A 17,056-nucleotide genomic window follows, 5' to 3' on the forward strand; every position below is an offset into this window, starting at 1 on the left:
GGACTCGTTAGATGGTCAAGACCTGCCAGGGCTGGTCGACAGGAGTCTTCGCCGTCTTCCGGTCGATGGAATAGGGGCGGGCGAGGGGAGAGCTTGTGTTGAAGGGGGTTCAGGGACAGGGCGATGCTGGTGATATCCAAGGCTTTCCGAGCTGGGTCATCTACAGCGGACCATATTTAAATTGGAGGCCACGCCTATCGAGCTCCCTTAGACTGCAGTCGACTCAGTCAGCTCTTCTCTAGGAATCTTACCGTAGAGTTGGAAGGAAAGGACATGGTCGTCACGATGGATAGTTCATCCAGGCTTTGCAAATGCCAACCTTAGTGCTGAGATAAGAACGATACCTCAAGTAGTTGAGCCGAGGCTTCAGCAGCTGTTTTATCGAAAATGGGAGAGGTGATCTTGAGGTCAACGTTTGTTGATGGCTCCGACTCCGCTGTAGATACGCTTCGACCTCATGGCATGATTCGAAGGCACTGCTGGACCGCGCCATTCGAGGGAGACACCAGGAGGCAGGTTCTCTGCGTTAGCATGCATCGCGGAAGCCATCCCCTTAACGTTGGCCGGTCGCTGACGCTTCTGTGGGCGGTGGTAGAGCATGCTCGCTATCCTCCGTGATTTGAGCCATGGCACACATCGGTTCGTGGTTGCAAGGGCATGACGCCTGCTCCGTGGAGATATTGTATCGTGTGCTCGTGAATCGCTCGTCCACTGAAGCCCTCAAGTCATCGCCCTCTGATGAGTAGCGAAATCGAATGAAATCGCGAGATGGAGCATCTATCCTGAGCGGCATCTTCTCGGCAGTTGAGAACAAGCAATGCTGGTCGTCTCGAAGCAACATCGCGTCTTGAACTTCACAGCGTCATCATCGGACTTCCAAACCATCACCAAAGTCATGTTGTTGACACTGACCATGATTGATGAAAGATAGAGCGAGATAAGACGCGCCCAGATATGGTTACCGCGCAAAACGGTCAGTCGCGTACATGACGCGAACTGCATATCTACAACGTCACCGCTCCATCATCTTTCTTGAAGCTCTCTCCCGAACAGCACTCTGACAAGCAAAGCTCTAACCGTACTCTAACCATACAGCTACACGAGCCTGAATCGACTGCCGCTTCAGGATTCTCCCGCCAACAAAACAACTACAACAAACTCAACAACGCTCATCATGTCGCTCTTCCGATCAAGCCTCCTGCGCTCCGCTCCTCGCACAACCAGCCTCAATGTAGCTGCCCGACGCTTCGCCAGCGGTGACTACGGCTCAGGCGCCGTCAAGCCTGGCACACCCAACAACGCCGTCGACAAGGAGCACCCAGGCCCACCGCCACCCAGCGTGGCTCAAAAGGGCAACGAGCATAAGTCAGGCAGCAACGACTCGCAAAAGAGCGACAGCAACGATGCACAGAAGTCTGGCTCATCATCATCAAGTGGAAAGAGTACGTCTGATAAACCTCAACCAAAGATCCTCAGCGCAAACCCGCCAGCCGAGGGACAGGAGCCCGAGGATGTGGCCGAACACAACAGAGAGATGGCACAGAGAGCTGACAAAGCGGCTGAGAAGGTGAGCAATGAAGATGCGAAAGACGATAAGGTTTCGAAAGGGTTCTGGTCAGGTAAGAGAACTCATATCCACGTTTTGGTGAAGGACGTGCTGACATGAACACAGGTACAGGTGGACGGGATCGCGAACCGTAGATTGCATGGCAGGCGCGCTTTGCATTTCCACGGCGTTGACAGTGTAGGATCCGACAGACTTGTGTACCAGTAGCAAATGAATCAGAATGACAGACACCATGAGACATACAGATAATGTTTGCACCAGCACTTCCAAGACATGCATCACACACAAGAGCCAGGGCGTTGCAACTTATAACAGCTTACATTTGCAAGCCGTTGATTGTGACGGCGTGCACATCACTGCAGGAACCTCTCATGATACCATTAGAATGGGAGTCTCCCAGTATGACATCCCATCATCCACATAACATGCTAGCAGTCAACAGAAGTCAGTTCAATCCGGTGCCCACCTACCGCGCGCTGAAGAGAAAGCGGGCAGATGAAGATCAGGAGATCGCAACTATGATGAAGCTCCGGGCATCACAAGACGTCGACCTTGCTTGCATGGCGGAAGGAGCTCGGGCGCTGAAAACAAGGCGGTGAATAGTTCAGTTGGTCTTCATCAACATTCCATGGCTGACTGCAAAGTAGTTTCGATACTGGAACCATCGACATTGTTGTCGGCAGTGCTAGGCCTCGGACCTTCCTCGTGCCACAAGTTCTGCTGCACCATGCATCTCCCGTCTTCTGCAATATGCTCAAAGGCTCGTGGAAAGAGGCCAAGACCGGTCGCATCGAACTCCCAGACGACGAACCAGATACCGTCAACCTTTACATCGATTTTTGGCAAGTGGCAAGATCGCCTCTCAGCCTGAGAACGGTCTTCATCTCAACATCAACGAACTCCAGGGGTTGGAGTGGAGAACCCTCGCGGAGCTCTACATTTTCGGAGAAAAGTATCAAGACGACCCCTTCTGCAATGCTGTCGTATCAGCCATGGCAGATCTCTCAGATAGGCGGGCCTGCGTCCAAGACATCATGCCAAACTCTCCATCAGATGCAACAGAAGAGGACTTTATCGATCACATGGGGGAGAGACTCGAGCGAGCGCTGAAGCGAGGAGATCTCCAGGACCGTTGGGCCAAGCATCCCTACCAGAAAGTTGTTGAACTCATCTATGGCGGTACACCACAAAGCTCACCAGTTCGAAAGTTGATGGTGGCAATCCATATCAAAGAACCTGCCATGCCAGCTTGGATGAAGGATGAAAGTGATGGGCGGAATGCGGAGTTCACGAAGGATCTGCTGGGAGCTTTGTTTGAGGAGAGGAGGATGGCATCGGTGGAGCAGCTGAAGCGGTATGCTGGAAAGCATGCCATGTTCGCGCGCCGGGAGGAGTTCTTTAAGAAATAATTGGGGTTTCTCGTTGTTTTCTACACCTCTGGTCAGCAGCTTATGTTACCGCATGTGTTGAGTGCATGTATTCGACAGAGAGCACGAAACATCGATGTCATTGTTCCAGAGCGACTACTGCATTTATGCAGTCGTTCTTGCCTGCCCTGTGCTGGACCCACATCCCCGGACTCCATGTAGGTTGCTTGACTTCTCTTGGCTGCCGACATGAAAAACTGCCGCGATCTGCCCTTCCTACTACTCTAGCAACTTTCAAGACAGTGAGCTTCGCCTAGACCAACGAAACCCCAAAGAATCGCATTCGACGCTCACGCACATGGTTGCTATCGATCGCATCGGACCCAAGAGCAGCAGCCTATGAACGGTACATCCAAGAAGTCAATATGTCCATGACTTCTAAGATGTGGGGCCCCCACTTCGGCACATGTCACGGTCCCGGACGACCGCACCGGCCACAAACCACCGCCAAGCTCACCCCCCAAGTATCTCGGCAGGAACTCACCAGTGTAGCCCACACCTTTGTGCGACATCTGGTTGTTTTTCCAAATAATGTCGACACCAAGGATGTCTAGGAGACGTATCATTCGTGGTTGGTGATGCCTCCGCTATGGCATCATCCAATGGCTTGAAGTTTAAATGCTCCATGGACCCTTCCAGTTTTCCCCAAGATTGTTTGGCACCTAAGTGTGAGATGCGAAGATGTGGATACTTAAACATGGTTTGCCCGCATGTGTGGTCTGCTCTGATGTATACATTTTGAGGTGTTTGGAAGATCAGCAAGATGGCGGCTAAAGTGATTCACTTCGACTATGGTAAATCGTTCTCCTGCCACTCTTCGATCTCTACCACCTCTAAAACATATCCTAGAATTCTCCCCCGTCGGCCAAAAGACCAAATTGGTCCTGAAAGCAGCCGGCATCCCCTTCGAACGATGCGACCAACCCGCCCTGCTCCCGCGCCCATCTCTCGAAGCCCTGGACATCACATACCGCCGCATCCCCCTCCTCGCAATCGGCAAGGACATCTACTGCGACTCCGAGCTCGTCATCAAGGTCGCTCTTGAGCAGCTAGGAAAGCTCCCCACCTCCCTCGCCGACAAGGCCTTCAAGGAGTGGGGCGATAATGTCTTCTCGGACGTGTGCCTTCTCATTCCAGCAGAAGTGCTGACCCCAGAATTCAACAAGGACCGCGGCGCGGTGAATTTCATGTCCATCCAACGACCTGATTTGAAATCTGCACGCCCCTCCTCGCTGGCGCAGTTCCAGGGTCGACTCAAGCAAATCGAAGAACACTTCTTCCTTTCTGGAGGTCCTTTCATCAACGGTGCCAATATCAGCTTGGCGGATATCGAGGCGGTCTGGCCGGTGAGGTGGGCGTTTAAGTATTTGGGTGTTGACAAGGATGCGGGTGTTGGTAAGGATAAGTTCCCGAGGGTGTGGAAGTGGATTGAGAGCATGCCGGATGTTACTGCGCCGGAGATCAGTGCGGAGGATACGCATGCGAGTATTCGAGGGGCGCAGTATACGGCGAAGGAGATTGGGATTGCGAAGGATGATCCCACTGGACTGCAGGCGGGGACAAGGGTCAACGTGGAGAGCTTTGAGTAAGTGCTGCTGAGTGATGGTGATGTTTTGAGTTGTTACTGATATTGTGTAGCACCAAGGCAGGCGCATATCCACAAGCGGGGAAGCTTGTCGGACTCAGTGATGAGGAGATTGTGCTGGAGCTCAAGGATGGTGTGAGGCTGCACTTCCCCAGAGTGGGATATCTCGTTCGTGATGCGAATGCTGTTGTCGACTGAATGCGATTGTCGAGGGAGACGCAAGCTCGATGTAGATCATAGATCAGTTCGTAATGCCACTTTTCACGATACAATGCCATCCTGTCTCCCAAGCTGCCGTCAACGGTGATGTTCTTCACCACTCAATGACCTCCTCATGCTGCCAAAACTCTCCGGTCTTGCCTCCAATGTCCTGCAACGCCAACATAACCGGCGTCTGCGCTCCTTGATCCGGCGTCTTCCTTCCCCTTCCCTTCGTCATATCCGTATTGACATATCCCGGACAACACGCATTGATCAAAATATTCTTCTTCCTCCAGCTCCCCTCCAATGCCAATGCTTTGGTATAAGCCGTCTCACCAGCTTTACTAACACCATATGCAATACTCGGGAACCCCTCCTCTTTCTCCTGCCCTGCCTCGACGGCCTTCTGGAACTGCTGCATGATCGCCGTAACGGCGGGCACATCCTTCTTCGCCGCAGCCAAGAACGCCTCGCGAATCTCATCTGAATACTTGTTGAGTTTCCCACTCATACTGCTGACATTCACCAACCTGCCCCCTTCCCTTATCAACGGCAGCAGACTCTGGCATATCTCCAATGTACCGAAATAGTTCGTCTGTAATGTCTTCTTGACCACCCCAGCGTCGAAGCCTTCCATTGCGATTCCGGCATTGTTGATCAGGATATCGATGCCGTCGGAATGCTCTTTCTGCAGGAAATCTCGAAAGTCCTGGACGGATTTTGTTTGGTCTATGTCCACGGCGTGGTACTTGATGGTTGTGTCGCCGCCATGTTGGGAGAGGACGCCGGCGTCTTTGAATTGGGGGTCGGAGGTGAGGGTGTTGAGGGCTTCTTGGCCGCGTTCGGGGGAGCGGGCGGTGAGGTAGATTAGGAAGGGGCCCGAATTCAATGGCGAGGTAGGGTATTGGAGGGCGAGTTGTCGGACTGGCGGAGTCATGTTAGTGGGTGGTCTTTCGGTGGTCGAGGAAGAGTCGATATGCTATCGGGAATATCTCCTTACCAATGGCGAGACCAACGCCCTTGTTGGCACCTGTTACGGCGGCAATGCGAGATTGAACAGCCATATTGTATGATTAGCAGTGGTTGTCAACATTGTGAGACTTGTGGGCATATATGTTTGGCGAAAGACGATCACAAATGTCGAATCGTCATGGCATGACACGAACTTGACGCGCTGTGGAGATCTCCACCAGGATCAGGGAGGCGTGCTTTCCAGACATCACCTCCTTGAACAGTACAGACGTAACCACATTAACATCATCATAATCCATCGACATACGCGCATTGAGATCGCAGAAGGTGACCTGCCGACAACGAGCTTGAGCGGTGCCGCTGATACCATGCTTTCTCGACACCGCTTGTGAAGCATTGCCTCATTCAAGCCATCATCGCACCAATTCAGAGACCATCCACCGAAAATCCATGACGCCCAAAGGCAGGATTCAGGAGCTACGCAGGCTTCCCAGGTGGTTCTTTGGAGGCTGCTGGATGCAAAGGAACTTCGCCCTGTGCAACAGCACTCATGCCCAGGACTGCGAGACATTGCTGCGCACACACGAGATGTCTGCCAACCTGGTCCACTCATCCTCGCTGACCGGCTAGGTCGCATTCCACTCCGTCTTTACCCGGGGGCAAGAGCAGTGTCGTGTTCGAGACGTAGCCAATGGAAATTTGCCGGTACGTTGCACCAGGCCGGTGAAGCGTTCTGAAGCATTCTCTTTAGCTCTTCAATTTCAGCATGCAGCTCACATATATGCCGAGAAGGCTGCTGTTCAGATTGAACTTGTGATTTGACGCCAGTGCACAACTGAGAGACTTACTGATACAGGCACATCGAAAGATTGCATGTTCTTTCCTGATGGCGCACGGACTTTCTGTGGCTCAAGCGGCAGCTTTGATCAACGCTGCCTTTACCATTGGTGTGCATCAATGTACTATGCACGCATGTGGACACTGACATGCAGCAGCAAAGTTCAGCTTTCCTATGCTGACATCGATAATTGCCATTAGGTCTTTGAAGAGTCAACCTAACGCAGCGACTTGGTAATGCTCGCGCTTTCGCGTACAGTGTTTACATTGACAATGGATCAGGTCGGTCTTTGGCCGACTCATCAACGAGTCGCTGTGGCCAAAATTCCTAAGCACCGATACGGCTTCACCGAGAAGGGTACAAAAACGGATTACTGCACTGGCTGTAGCGTCGACGGCCGTCGCTTGGATCCTCGCGGTATCGGTTGCTATCACGCCGCTTGGCTTGCACGAAACAACAATACTCAAGCAAGAAGACAACGCACTTTTCGTACATGCCGTGGACGAGTCTGCGATTAATCAGGCCACCAGGTCCAGAGCAGCATACATGGCTAACAGAAGATGCGGTTCTTTGCTTGCAGTATCATGCCCCGGTAACACCGACAATCACACGATAACGGTTGGCAACCGGACTGTGTGGGCGGGTGTAGGGAATCAAGATCTCATGTCGACTACCATCGCCGACAACATCACCGACGCGTTTTCAGCCGCGACTCGAGCCGGCGGATCGACCATCGCCGGCGTTTTCGATATTCAATGGCGCTCTTACCTGAACTATAACAACGCTACAAACCCTGGTAATAGTGAGCCCTGGTTTGATGAAGGACGGCCACGCACAACAGACTCCTTCAGGTTCTCGCAGAACTTCGCCACTCAAGATCTCATACAGCTTGTCAATGGTCTCATTGTTTCAACCCTGTCTGACGGAACGCGTGGGATCGGATTTCGCAACCACACCATACCACTGGGCTCTGCGGATCAGCTCGGTCATCGTTGGGAGGAGCATATCCTCTGGCTTGCACCTGAGACCCATTGCACCAATCTAAACCTTTCATACGATGTGTCAATACCGGGACCAAATAGCTCCCGTCTCGATAGGCAAAGAATGCGTGTGACGGATCACGGCGGACTCTTTGATCGAGACGAAAATTATCGAATTCTCACCTTGAACGATACCCAAGATGACCCGAAACTTCAAGGCAGGTCTTGGAATGCTGCAGTCTATACGAACAGGCTCCTCAAGAGCTTGCTGAACGAAGGCTATAATGAGGATCACGAGCATGAACCGAAAGAATACCCTCTTGACAAGTATACACCGTCCGAACTATCGTCCGATCAGCGCGAGCTGCGACAGATCTCGTTAAGTCGGTTCGGCGAATTCTCCAAGTATTACGGACCTGCGCCAAACTTGCCACTCGATATGAGCATGCTAAATTCTAGAACTCCCGCGAACAAATCCTGGACCGAATCTTGGGCAAATATATCTAGCTCGCTGAAGAACATTGAGAGCATTGGTGACATACTCTGTAGTGTCCTACACACATGCAGCTCGCGCTAACTTCTTCACCAGATTCGCATGTGCTAGGTTGGTCAGGTGTGCTCACCAATATTTCCCAAGCTGGTGCGGTCGGGGGCCTACTGCTCGGTCCCGGCAGGAGAATTGATGCCGGCTCGCTCGCAGAACAGCCTGCGGCTATAGACTCTCACGTTGAACCAGGCTCGAATTGGACTCAGCCGCTCTACGCATGCGTATCAGCTATCAAAGCGTCTGTCAAGAAGGTTCGCTTCAGCACGAATGGCACAACCATACATGGCCGCCTCAGCGACATCCAGGTCGAGTCCATCATCGCCTCCGACATGCCTGTGACATGGGGCGTAGAGAACTCTGGGCGGACTGCGTCCTGGATCCAGCCATTGTGGGGCATTGTGAGTCCGGACGCAAGCCAGACCCACGACGTATTCACTCTACAGCGGCCGGAATTATACCTACCCACAGGCTCAGACAGTGTCTTTTTCACTGAGTTTGAACGCGGTGGTGACGCCGCTGCTGGTGCAAAGGCACCATTCCAAGCCCTGGGTACTATCTACTCATTCGACTTCCCAGACTCATTCCCAACATTGACGGGGTACGCGAACTGGCCAATCGCCCAGAAGTGGGCTCAACTCAGCAGAAACGCTTCTTCTGTCGGCGACATCATTAACCTGCTCTGGGTCGAGCTCATGGCCAATGCTGTGGTCGGCACAAAAAGTGTGCTCTCCCAGCCGGACGGCCCTGATCTGGAAATGGTCACTATGCCTGCATGGTACTACGAGCGCAGCCTTGCCTACGACTGGATCTACGCTATACCAGCTCTGATCTTCGCAACTATTTATCTGGCCGCATTGATCTTGTCTCTGGTCTTGGCAATTCCGAAGCGCTTGAGCTTTGACGATATTCGCTTCATGCTCAATCAGAGTGCTGCTGTCAGGACTATGACTACGGAGCGCTTCAAAAACGATGGCGACAGAGCTCGAGCTAAGACTAAGAAATGGGTTGAAGAGCTTGGTGATGAAATCGTCCAGTTGCCAGCACAGCTCAAGGATGCGGCTGCGAAGCAAGAGCAGAGTCTGCTGTCGCCGACCGTTGCTGCATAGAAGCCAACAAAGGACCAAGTCATGGAACTGTACGAAACGCAAACGTGATGGATTGTGGACATGGTTGTTCATTGTAGCTTGGGTTTGTGCTTCACTTCAACAAGAGATACGAGACATGCAGACAATTGCCAATCTCTGTATGCTTTGCCTGTGTGAGTGGCCATATAAAGGTTCAAGTCGATGGAATCTCCAATCCAACAACCAAAAGCTCCTTGTCTGTCTTCTCTACGCACCTCTTCGGCAATGTCTGCACTTCCACAATCTGCCACCGATCCAGGGACACCGTTAGTATCAGAGTGCTTGAAACACAAGACGATGCTAACATACTACAGCCAACCCTTCTCCACATTCGATGCCATCCGAAATGCAGTCCAAGAACGCCTACGACTTCAAGACCAAGACTGCGCCCTCATCGCAGAGGCGCTATGTACTCTAGCAGAAGGATACGTGGAAGAAGCACAGAGGTCTCAAGAAAAAGATGAACGTATCACCTTAGCCACACGGGCAATCAGCGCTGTTCTTTTGGCTCGTCTCTGCGCTCAGGACGTCGGGGACTTCGGAAGTCTGGCGAGCGACACTTTGGGACTCGCGTCATCTATACTTACGGCCTATGCCTGTCCTGCTGCGGAGGTGAAGCGAGTGCTTATGGAGTGGTATGTGAAAGAAGGCGATGAGAGGGTGACGGAGGATATCATGAAGCTGTTGCCAGCGAACGCGAAGACGGCTGCCGTGGAAGAAGTCGGTAACGAGCCTGAGGTTGCAGGCGAAGCTGTTCAAGACCATGGTCCCAGGCATGGTCTGCTCGCCTTATTGCTTATTATAGCATGTGCGATGATGATGCTGCGAATGGTATGAATGGGAAGGATTGCTGCATAGGGCTCCTCATCTACACCACGTCAAGTGAGATCAGGTCGACAGGGGTCGGTGTGGAGCAGCCGGCTTCACACTCAGCTGCGTGGCACTTCATTTCAACTAGTCTTATGATTCAGATTGCTGCTAATGTAACCGACCACAAAAGCACATCAGAAAGACCACAAGGAGTGACAGTCAATGGCAAGGAAAACACAATTCTACACCATGTGAAAGCAGACGGCCCCCAGTGAGTTGGCATGTGACAGAGAGCGAGCAGCTTACGTAGTGAACTTCTCTTGATCTCCAGACAAATCTTGTGCATCATCCTCTTCCACTCGTGCAACACACCTCGTGTTGCAACCTCACACCAAGGACCTTGCAGAACACCGCTTCATAGACGCTACCACCACAACACTCTCCAGAATCATGTTCATGTTGCGATATCTCCTGAACGCGATCACGTAATAGCTCCCCATGACCTGTGAGGAAATGTGCTGACACCCTACAGCCGTGAGCAGTTCCGAGTCGCGTATAGAGCTGCACTTGAGGAAGTCCACCAAGCCGACGGTATAAGCGACGATACGAAGCATCACCTCATCAAAAACGCCAACAAGCTTGCTCATCTTGCCATCCGCACTCGTAGTGCCTCGTCGGGTTTCAAGAGATGGCGTGATGTGCAGGAGTATAGAAATGCTATGCGAGCGGCTCGGCTGTTGAAGCGGGATTCGGAGCTGCACAAGGGTCGAGAAGGTATGTGATGATGTTTTAGATACATCCGGGGATATACAGCTGATGTGTCTGGGGTCTTAGTACTGAGTTATGAGGAGACGCAGCTGATCTGCGGACTGACCACCCACTTCCGAGAGCGCGTCGATGAGCCACTTTACAAACTTTACTACAACGAGGACGAGCCAGACTATGAACTATACGACTACGACGAGGATTACCTTAACGACTCCTTCCTGGCCATGTTGGCGCGTTTAGACGCATGTGACGAGGAAAAACGCAAGCAAATCTCTTATCTGAAGGGCCACATGCTCTGTGTCACGGCAGAGGAGAGACGATCAATGGAACCAGCACTGAAACACATGGAGCAATCGGTGGCATTAGGAGACCAGTGGAGGGAGTGGAGAAAGAAGTGGATGGGTACGGAGATAGAGGGGTCTGGGAGCTCAGTGTTAGATGTTGAAGCGTCCAGCCTCCTCCAGCTGATCCAGTGAGTGTATTGGTATGGTTACCGGTACTCATCTTGTCCATACCATACCAATAACCTATAGCTGAGTAAGCCTACCAATACATACCAGTTGGTGACCACTTTCCTAATTAGGAAGGTCTGTATCTTCACAAGGTGTTGCTGCCGCTGCTGCTGCTTGCTGTCACTACAACCTCCGGTCCAGGCTCTATAGCTCGTGTGAAGAAGTTGTCCTTATAGTCATTCTCGATAGCCACCTCATCGTCCACATCGTCACTACCTGGTGCTCCGTACCAGCTACGTAGACAGCTACAGGCTTCAATGATAGTGTCTGTAAGGTTTAAGCGTTTGTATGTAATCATATCACGGCCTGAGCTGAAGGAGCGCTCTGGAGAGTCCGACATAAGCGGAATAGCGAGTGTATCGAACGCAAACCTCGCTAGCTCCGGCTCTATCTCACGGTGTCGGTACCAGTATCCAAGGGCATCGTATAGAGCTATATTGTCGGCCTTGATCTGCTCAGCAGACTTGTTAGCTTGTGGATTAATCTCACAAGTACTAGCCAGGTACTTCTCAAGCGAGTCACGCTTGACAGTAGGTGTAAGAAGCTCGTTAACCCTCCGCCGCTTGTACTTGTTGTTAAGCACGCTTCGAAGGTCGTTATTGTCCTTAATAATAACCGGTTGTGAAGGCTGAGATTGAGATGCCGCTAGTGCCTTGCCCTTCTTATTCTTACGCTTCTTAGACGCCGGCTCTTTAGTAGGTGTTATAGCCATCTGATCGGCTGGCTTATAGAAGTCTGTCCAGAGCTCTTGCACTTGCGCGAGGGTAGTATTGATCCAATTCTGCTGCTCTTTAGTGCCGGCCGCCCACATGTCTTTAAACCACTCCTACTTCAAGATAGGATTGAGTATTACAGCGGCGTAATAGACAGGCATCTGATCTTGCGAGTCCGAAGTACTTCTCGGCCTTAGACCAGCTTATAGCGTAACACGCGGAGAGATATTCGTAGGAGTCGTTATTCCTTGCTTCCTCTTTAAATTGCTCTTTGTACCTATCGAGTGTATTAAGCACGAAGCATAGAGTCGGATACTAGTCGTATAGGTGCTTCTTCTCGCCCTACGTATCTATCGTGCCTATCTCGAAGACCTAGAGGGTGTTGTAGAGGGAATCTAGCTGGGCCCAATCGTTCGGGGAGAGTATGTTCTTTCGGATAGTCGTATCGTCGCGGTGTCGTATATAAAACGTGTCGACACGTTCCTTGATAGTAAGCGCTCGTCCGATTATGTAATAGAAGCTGTTCTATCGTGTGGAGTTGTCTTGAATGAGCTATAAGATAATAGGTTAGCTAGGAGGTGTTTTTAGGGAGATGTTCAAAGTTACGAAGTGCCGCCGGCAGAACGTCGGAGGCGTTTAGGAGCGGCCGAAAGCCAATAGATAAGCTTGGATAAGCCTTAGCGTTATCACGTACAAGATCCTACTCACCTTCAGCTTATCGAATTCCTCTAATCCTTTACTACCTACTACCTCCGAGAACTTATCCAACCTCTGTGTTAAGGCCCTAATCCACCTTATTATATTGTACAGCTTGCTAACCGCTCCTCGCTTCAACCAGAACTCGTATACTGCGTCAATAGCGCCGCGTTCGATATCTAATTCGAGCTCCTTAAGCGCCCTTCCCGAGCCTTCTCCTAGGAGTAGCGATTTGGCGTAGAGATTAGCGATATGACCGAAACAACGAAGGCGGCGGCCCTTACGATAATGGGCCTTTATCTCTAGATACATCCGTTGTAGCAGGACCTCAATCGCCGTGTCGTTGTTAGTGGTATTATCCGCGACAAAGAATCCGATCTTGCCTAAGAGCCGGTACTCCTAGAACATCTCCTATAGGGCTGATGCGATATTCTCGCCTATATAGTCACTACGTAGTCTTCTGAAGGCTAAGAGCTTAGTACAACGCTTGCCGCTACGGTAGATGTAATAGCTATAAGCACTCACGATAGAGTAATAGTTAGGCGAGGTCTAGACGTCGAAAGAGATGTGAATATCGCTAAGGGCATGCAGCAGCTCCACCACTAGCTAAGCCTTCCAATTCTCGTGTTCATAGATAACCCACTTTCGAATCGTAGCACTAGCCTTCGGTAGGTGTATACCGATCTTAGATGATAAGCAAGATACTAGCTCTCGAAAGTAGATGTTCTCCACTATACGGAAGGCTATATAACAATACACAATCCACCGGATAAGTAGGCGCTTAAATTTATCGAACTTTCGAACTAGGGTGAAGTTGATGAAGGTCTGCGACTGCGAGCTCTCTTTAGGCTCTTTAACAACGGCAATAGGCTCACCACGCTTGTTCATCTAATGGCTCTAAAGATGGACAAGTGGACCTTGATTGCCGTTTATCGTAGGCAGCGATTGCGGCCTATTCTCGAGCTCATAGTTGTAGCAGTAATACACCTCTCTTAGATCGCTATTACGCACTAACGCCTCTCTATAGGCCTATATTGGAGAGGTCTTCGTACGCCCTTTCTTCAGCTGCTGGACGGCGTTCTTGCGCGTGTGCGCAACACCATCGATATTGAACTCGTCGAGCCGCAATTCAGCGTCGAACTTGGGGTTCTTGAGGCATAGAGTCACCTTCGTGGTGTTCTTCGAAGGCAAGGTGAATGGCCATCGAAAGGCTGGCATATTGGCGGCAGTGAGGTGAATAGATAATAAGAAAGAGAGGTACGAGAACACACACAACACGCGTATTTACGCGACTCCGGCAACATGCTATTTTGGTGGTGACCCACTGCGGATAGCCATCCGACTGGAGCGCAGTGGATACCTCATTTGGATCTGGTTACCGGTGCCAGTGAGGTGAGAATACCATACCACTACCACTAGCGACGACGGCGATACCGTACCTACCAACGACCGCGTGTCAACCAGTATTAACCAATAGGATACCATACCAATTCACTCACTGAGCTGATCATGATGGGGATATACCTTTTTCTGGCAGCCATCGCAGTGGTCAACATGAAGCAGCTTGAGAATGCGACCACTCTCAACAGATACAGCTGGATTTGAGCTGCTGTGCAAATGAACTGGACGAGTCTCTCGATGGTCCTCGGAGGATCCGGACCCCATACTTCTGGCGGCCTCACCGGGGCCTTGCAATCTTTCCTGTCTCATGACAAGCGCTTGCATCGTGATAGCAATCCTGGATAGGAACGGAATTGGAGGGATGCCACATTACCGCCCCACAAGTCACATGCATTCTTCCCGCTGTCTTCAGCTGCCATGGCTAGAGACCTTGGCACATCACATGCAGGGGCGAACTTTTGAATATCAGGCAGCAGGACGATCAGACACTGCAAGTCGGCTTAAACCGGCGTAGTAGCCTTGTTCATAGTTGAGAGTAAGTCGGGCCATGCTTGAGCTGGATCCCGAATTTGATCTCAGTGTTCACAATGCTTGCGACTCCCAAGGAGAAGATTTCGTCAGGTGTCTGATGAACTGTCTCCAAGTCATGGAATCGCTGCCAATTCTAAAACAGCAACATGAACCTCTCTTTGCGAGGGTGCAAGGGCAAGCTCGATGCCATAGGTTGGCTTGTCTGTCGGGCCTGCCTCATCGCTGAGCTAGCACCTGCTCTGGAACATGTATTGCAGATGTGCTTGAGGTTGCCCTTTCGACTACGTTCCTCCCGCCTGGTCATGATGTTGTCAAGTCGCCTCTCGATGAAGTCGATGATGTCGTCGTTGAGCATTCGTCGACGTCCGATGAGCTGTTCTAGTAGTTGTGTTAGCTTTTGGTTACCGTGCACTGCGTAATCTGCAGTATAGCATACCGATGACATCGACCAGAATGTGTTCTTCCTCTTCAACATCAATATGTCTGACCGGTCCTTCGATCACAAGCTTGCCCAATTCGCGAAACGCTGTATCGATGCGGAAAAGAGAAGCTGCATTGATGAGCATATGGAGGTCGGAACTCTTCTCGATGTCACAAGATGGTAGCCAGCAGGTCGCTGCAGCAGCCACTGCCACTTGACATTGATACTTGTCGCAAAGCATGGCTATGGTCAGCAACTGTCGAGCAGACATATGTCCGGCGCCATTGTCCATGATCTGAGCTTCCTTGTTACGCAGATGGAATACGTTGCAGACTGACTCCATAGCGTCAGGGTCATCATCCGGCAGAGGAATCTCGACTGTGTTGGTGCTGGCCAGCGTGATGCCTTCTTGAAATTGGGGCTTGAACATGGCTTTGAACATGTCTGAGGCCAGAGACATGACAGGTGAATACACGCGGAGCCTCTTCTTGGTGATGCTGCCGCAGATGAGGAAGACATCGCCTTGTGGGTCGATGTCGACTGTTGGTATGTCGATCGCCTCTGCGATCGGTTCGTCACTGGCAACGCTTGGGTCTGGTTGGTGCTCAAGGGTGGGTTCCTCCATTGGTTTCGATGAAGAGTGGTGTGTTGTGGACGTGGGCGCAGAGGTGGGCACTACATGTGGCGACGCTGTTTCACGTCTTTGTCTCCACGTTTGCTGCCTGGCAAGACTTGCAGACTCCAGAGAGTACCAGAAGTAAGCCGAGAAGGAAGGCTCAAAGAGGCGGAGCTCAGTGTTGCAAATGGGTTTCCTGTTGATACTGTCAAAGTTGTGCTTGAATGATGGGGTTGCCAACGGATAATTGCTTGCGTCTGTATCATTCCTTCATATTTATGATGTCGAGGAAGAGAGACTTCGTTTGTAAGGGTGTAAAGCATTGTCACCCCGATGATTGGAAGTTGAATGTTAACAAGGAGGCAATGTAGCTTGGAGTACGGCGAAGCGGCGAAGAACTGTGAGATGATGATCATCGAAACCACTGAGCCCATTGTGCCCCCTGCATCATTTCTTCATATCTATACACCGTAAGGATAGAACTTCACCAGCCCATGCCGTTCGTATCTACCATTATTACACTGTTGTATTTTGCATTGCCGAGCCAAGATAGTGGAGCCCATCTGCTGAACATCGCAGCTTACAAGCTGATCGGGATACAGCTCAAGTTGATGTTGAGCGTACCTTCCTGTGTGGTTGGGCAGCAGAAAGTGTTGGCAGCAGCGCAGTTGGAGTTGAGGGCTAGACAGAAATATTAGCAACTGGCATCATCATCTCCGACATGGCCACTTACAAGACAGAAGCGAGAGGTTCTGGAGAAGGCAGCTGCCACCGAGAACATTGCCGAGCGCCCCAGAGTTAGAGCTGTCAGTGGTGCAGCAAGAGATCTCGCTACCCTTGGCGCAAACGGTGGATGGTGCCTCCTTCTCTGGCTGCTTCATCTCTGTTGCAGCCATGGTTGGGCGGGCCTTTACTGGGTCGACGTGGTGTGGGTCGGCGTGGACAGCCTTGGCTGGCTCGGCATAGTGATCGGCCTTCTTCCCCTCTCCGTAGTGCTCAGCCGCATGGGTGGCTCTAGGTTGCGCAGAGTAGGAGCTGGCGACAGAGTACACCTTGTAAGCCTTGTATGGTGCGGCCTTGTGCTCCTCGCCGTGGTGCTGCGCCTCCTCGGTGACAAGGGCGTGGTAGACCTTGGTCTTTGTGACCCTCTCCTGCTCGTGCTCGCCGTAGACCTCAGCGACCCTGGTGGGCACGGCCTTGCGGGTCTCGAAGGTGTGGACCTGGGCGGACTTTGCACCCTGGCCGTAGTAGGCCTGAGGAGCCTGGGCAGAGGCGGTGGCCGCAGCGACAGCGAGAAGGACGAAAGTGGTGAACTGCATTTTGACTGATGTTTGTTGGTGAGGGAAA

At 51.6% G+C, this 17,056-nt stretch overlaps 10 protein-coding genes across 10 annotated transcripts; 6 read left to right on the top strand and 4 right to left on the bottom strand.

Annotated features, from left to right (window-relative positions):
* Positions 1-408: 408 nt before the first annotated feature.
* On the bottom strand, positions 409-600 carry CLAFUR5_10097 (uncharacterized protein; the record flags this gene model as incomplete). Its single annotated transcript, XM_047909245.1, has 1 exon — positions 409-600. One exon carries the CDS (start codon positions 598-600, stop codon positions 409-411), a length of 192 nt encoding a protein of 63 aa, XP_047764822.1.
* Positions 601-1,174: 574 nt separating this feature from the next.
* On the top strand, positions 1,175-1,701 carry CLAFUR5_10098 (uncharacterized protein; the record flags this gene model as incomplete). Its single annotated transcript, XM_047909246.1, has 2 exons — positions 1,175-1,619; positions 1,673-1,701. 2 exons carry the CDS (start codon positions 1,175-1,177, stop codon positions 1,699-1,701), a joined length of 474 nt encoding a protein of 157 aa, XP_047764638.1.
* A 114-nt stretch (positions 1,702-1,815) lies between these two features.
* On the top strand, positions 1,816-2,976 carry CLAFUR5_10099 (uncharacterized protein; the record flags this gene model as incomplete). Its single annotated transcript, XM_047909247.1, has 3 exons — positions 1,816-2,162; positions 2,215-2,386; positions 2,434-2,976. 3 exons carry the CDS (start codon positions 1,816-1,818, stop codon positions 2,974-2,976), a joined length of 1,062 nt encoding a protein of 353 aa, XP_047764639.1.
* A 781-nt stretch (positions 2,977-3,757) lies between these two features.
* Positions 3,758-4,777, top strand: CLAFUR5_10100 (uncharacterized protein; the record flags this gene model as incomplete). The annotated part of the gene is made up of 3 exons (XM_047909248.1): positions 3,758-3,788; positions 3,844-4,579; positions 4,633-4,777. 3 exons carry the CDS (start codon positions 3,758-3,760, stop codon positions 4,775-4,777), a joined length of 912 nt encoding a protein of 303 aa, XP_047764400.1.
* A 115-nt stretch (positions 4,778-4,892) lies between these two features.
* On the bottom strand, positions 4,893-5,844 carry CLAFUR5_10101 (Carbonyl reductase [NADPH] 1; the record flags this gene model as incomplete). Its single annotated transcript, XM_047909249.1, has 2 exons — positions 4,893-5,704; positions 5,781-5,844. 2 exons carry the CDS (start codon positions 5,842-5,844, stop codon positions 4,893-4,895), a joined length of 876 nt encoding a protein of 291 aa, XP_047764401.1.
* Positions 5,845-6,638: 794 nt separating this feature from the next.
* Positions 6,639-9,223, top strand: CLAFUR5_10102 (uncharacterized protein; the record flags this gene model as incomplete). The annotated part of the gene is made up of 4 exons (XM_047909250.1): positions 6,639-6,699; positions 6,748-6,823; positions 6,872-8,103; positions 8,160-9,223. 4 exons carry the CDS (start codon positions 6,639-6,641, stop codon positions 9,221-9,223), a joined length of 2,433 nt encoding a protein of 810 aa, XP_047764398.1.
* Positions 9,224-9,403: 180 nt separating this feature from the next.
* Positions 9,404-10,078, top strand: CLAFUR5_10103 (uncharacterized protein; the record flags this gene model as incomplete). The annotated part of the gene is made up of 2 exons (XM_047909251.1): positions 9,404-9,507; positions 9,556-10,078. The coding sequence occupies 2 exons, from the start codon at positions 9,404-9,406 to the stop codon at positions 10,076-10,078; spliced, it is 627 nt and encodes a 208-aa protein (XP_047764399.1).
* Positions 10,079-10,501: 423 nt separating this feature from the next.
* Positions 10,502-11,295, top strand: CLAFUR5_10104 (uncharacterized protein; the record flags this gene model as incomplete). The annotated part of the gene is made up of 3 exons (XM_047909252.1): positions 10,502-10,536; positions 10,584-10,825; positions 10,886-11,295. 3 exons carry the CDS (start codon positions 10,502-10,504, stop codon positions 11,293-11,295), a joined length of 687 nt encoding a protein of 228 aa, XP_047764404.1.
* Positions 11,296-14,805: 3,510 nt separating this feature from the next.
* Positions 14,806-15,718, bottom strand: CLAFUR5_10105 (uncharacterized protein; the record flags this gene model as incomplete). Its single annotated transcript, XM_047909253.1, has 2 exons — positions 14,806-15,050; positions 15,109-15,718. The coding sequence occupies 2 exons, from the start codon at positions 15,716-15,718 to the stop codon at positions 14,806-14,808; spliced, it is 855 nt and encodes a 284-aa protein (XP_047764405.1).
* Positions 15,719-16,289: 571 nt separating this feature from the next.
* Positions 16,290-17,028, bottom strand: CLAFUR5_10106 (uncharacterized protein; the record flags this gene model as incomplete). The annotated part of the gene is made up of 2 exons (XM_047909254.1): positions 16,290-16,390; positions 16,443-17,028. The coding sequence occupies 2 exons, from the start codon at positions 17,026-17,028 to the stop codon at positions 16,290-16,292; spliced, it is 687 nt and encodes a 228-aa protein (XP_047764402.1).
* Positions 17,029-17,056: the final 28 nt, after the last annotated feature.

Source organism: Fulvia fulva, chromosome 7 (assembly GCF_020509005.1).
Source record: "Fulvia fulva chromosome 7, complete sequence".
NCBI classification, from domain to species: domain Eukaryota; kingdom Fungi; phylum Ascomycota; class Dothideomycetes; order Mycosphaerellales; family Mycosphaerellaceae; genus Fulvia; species Fulvia fulva.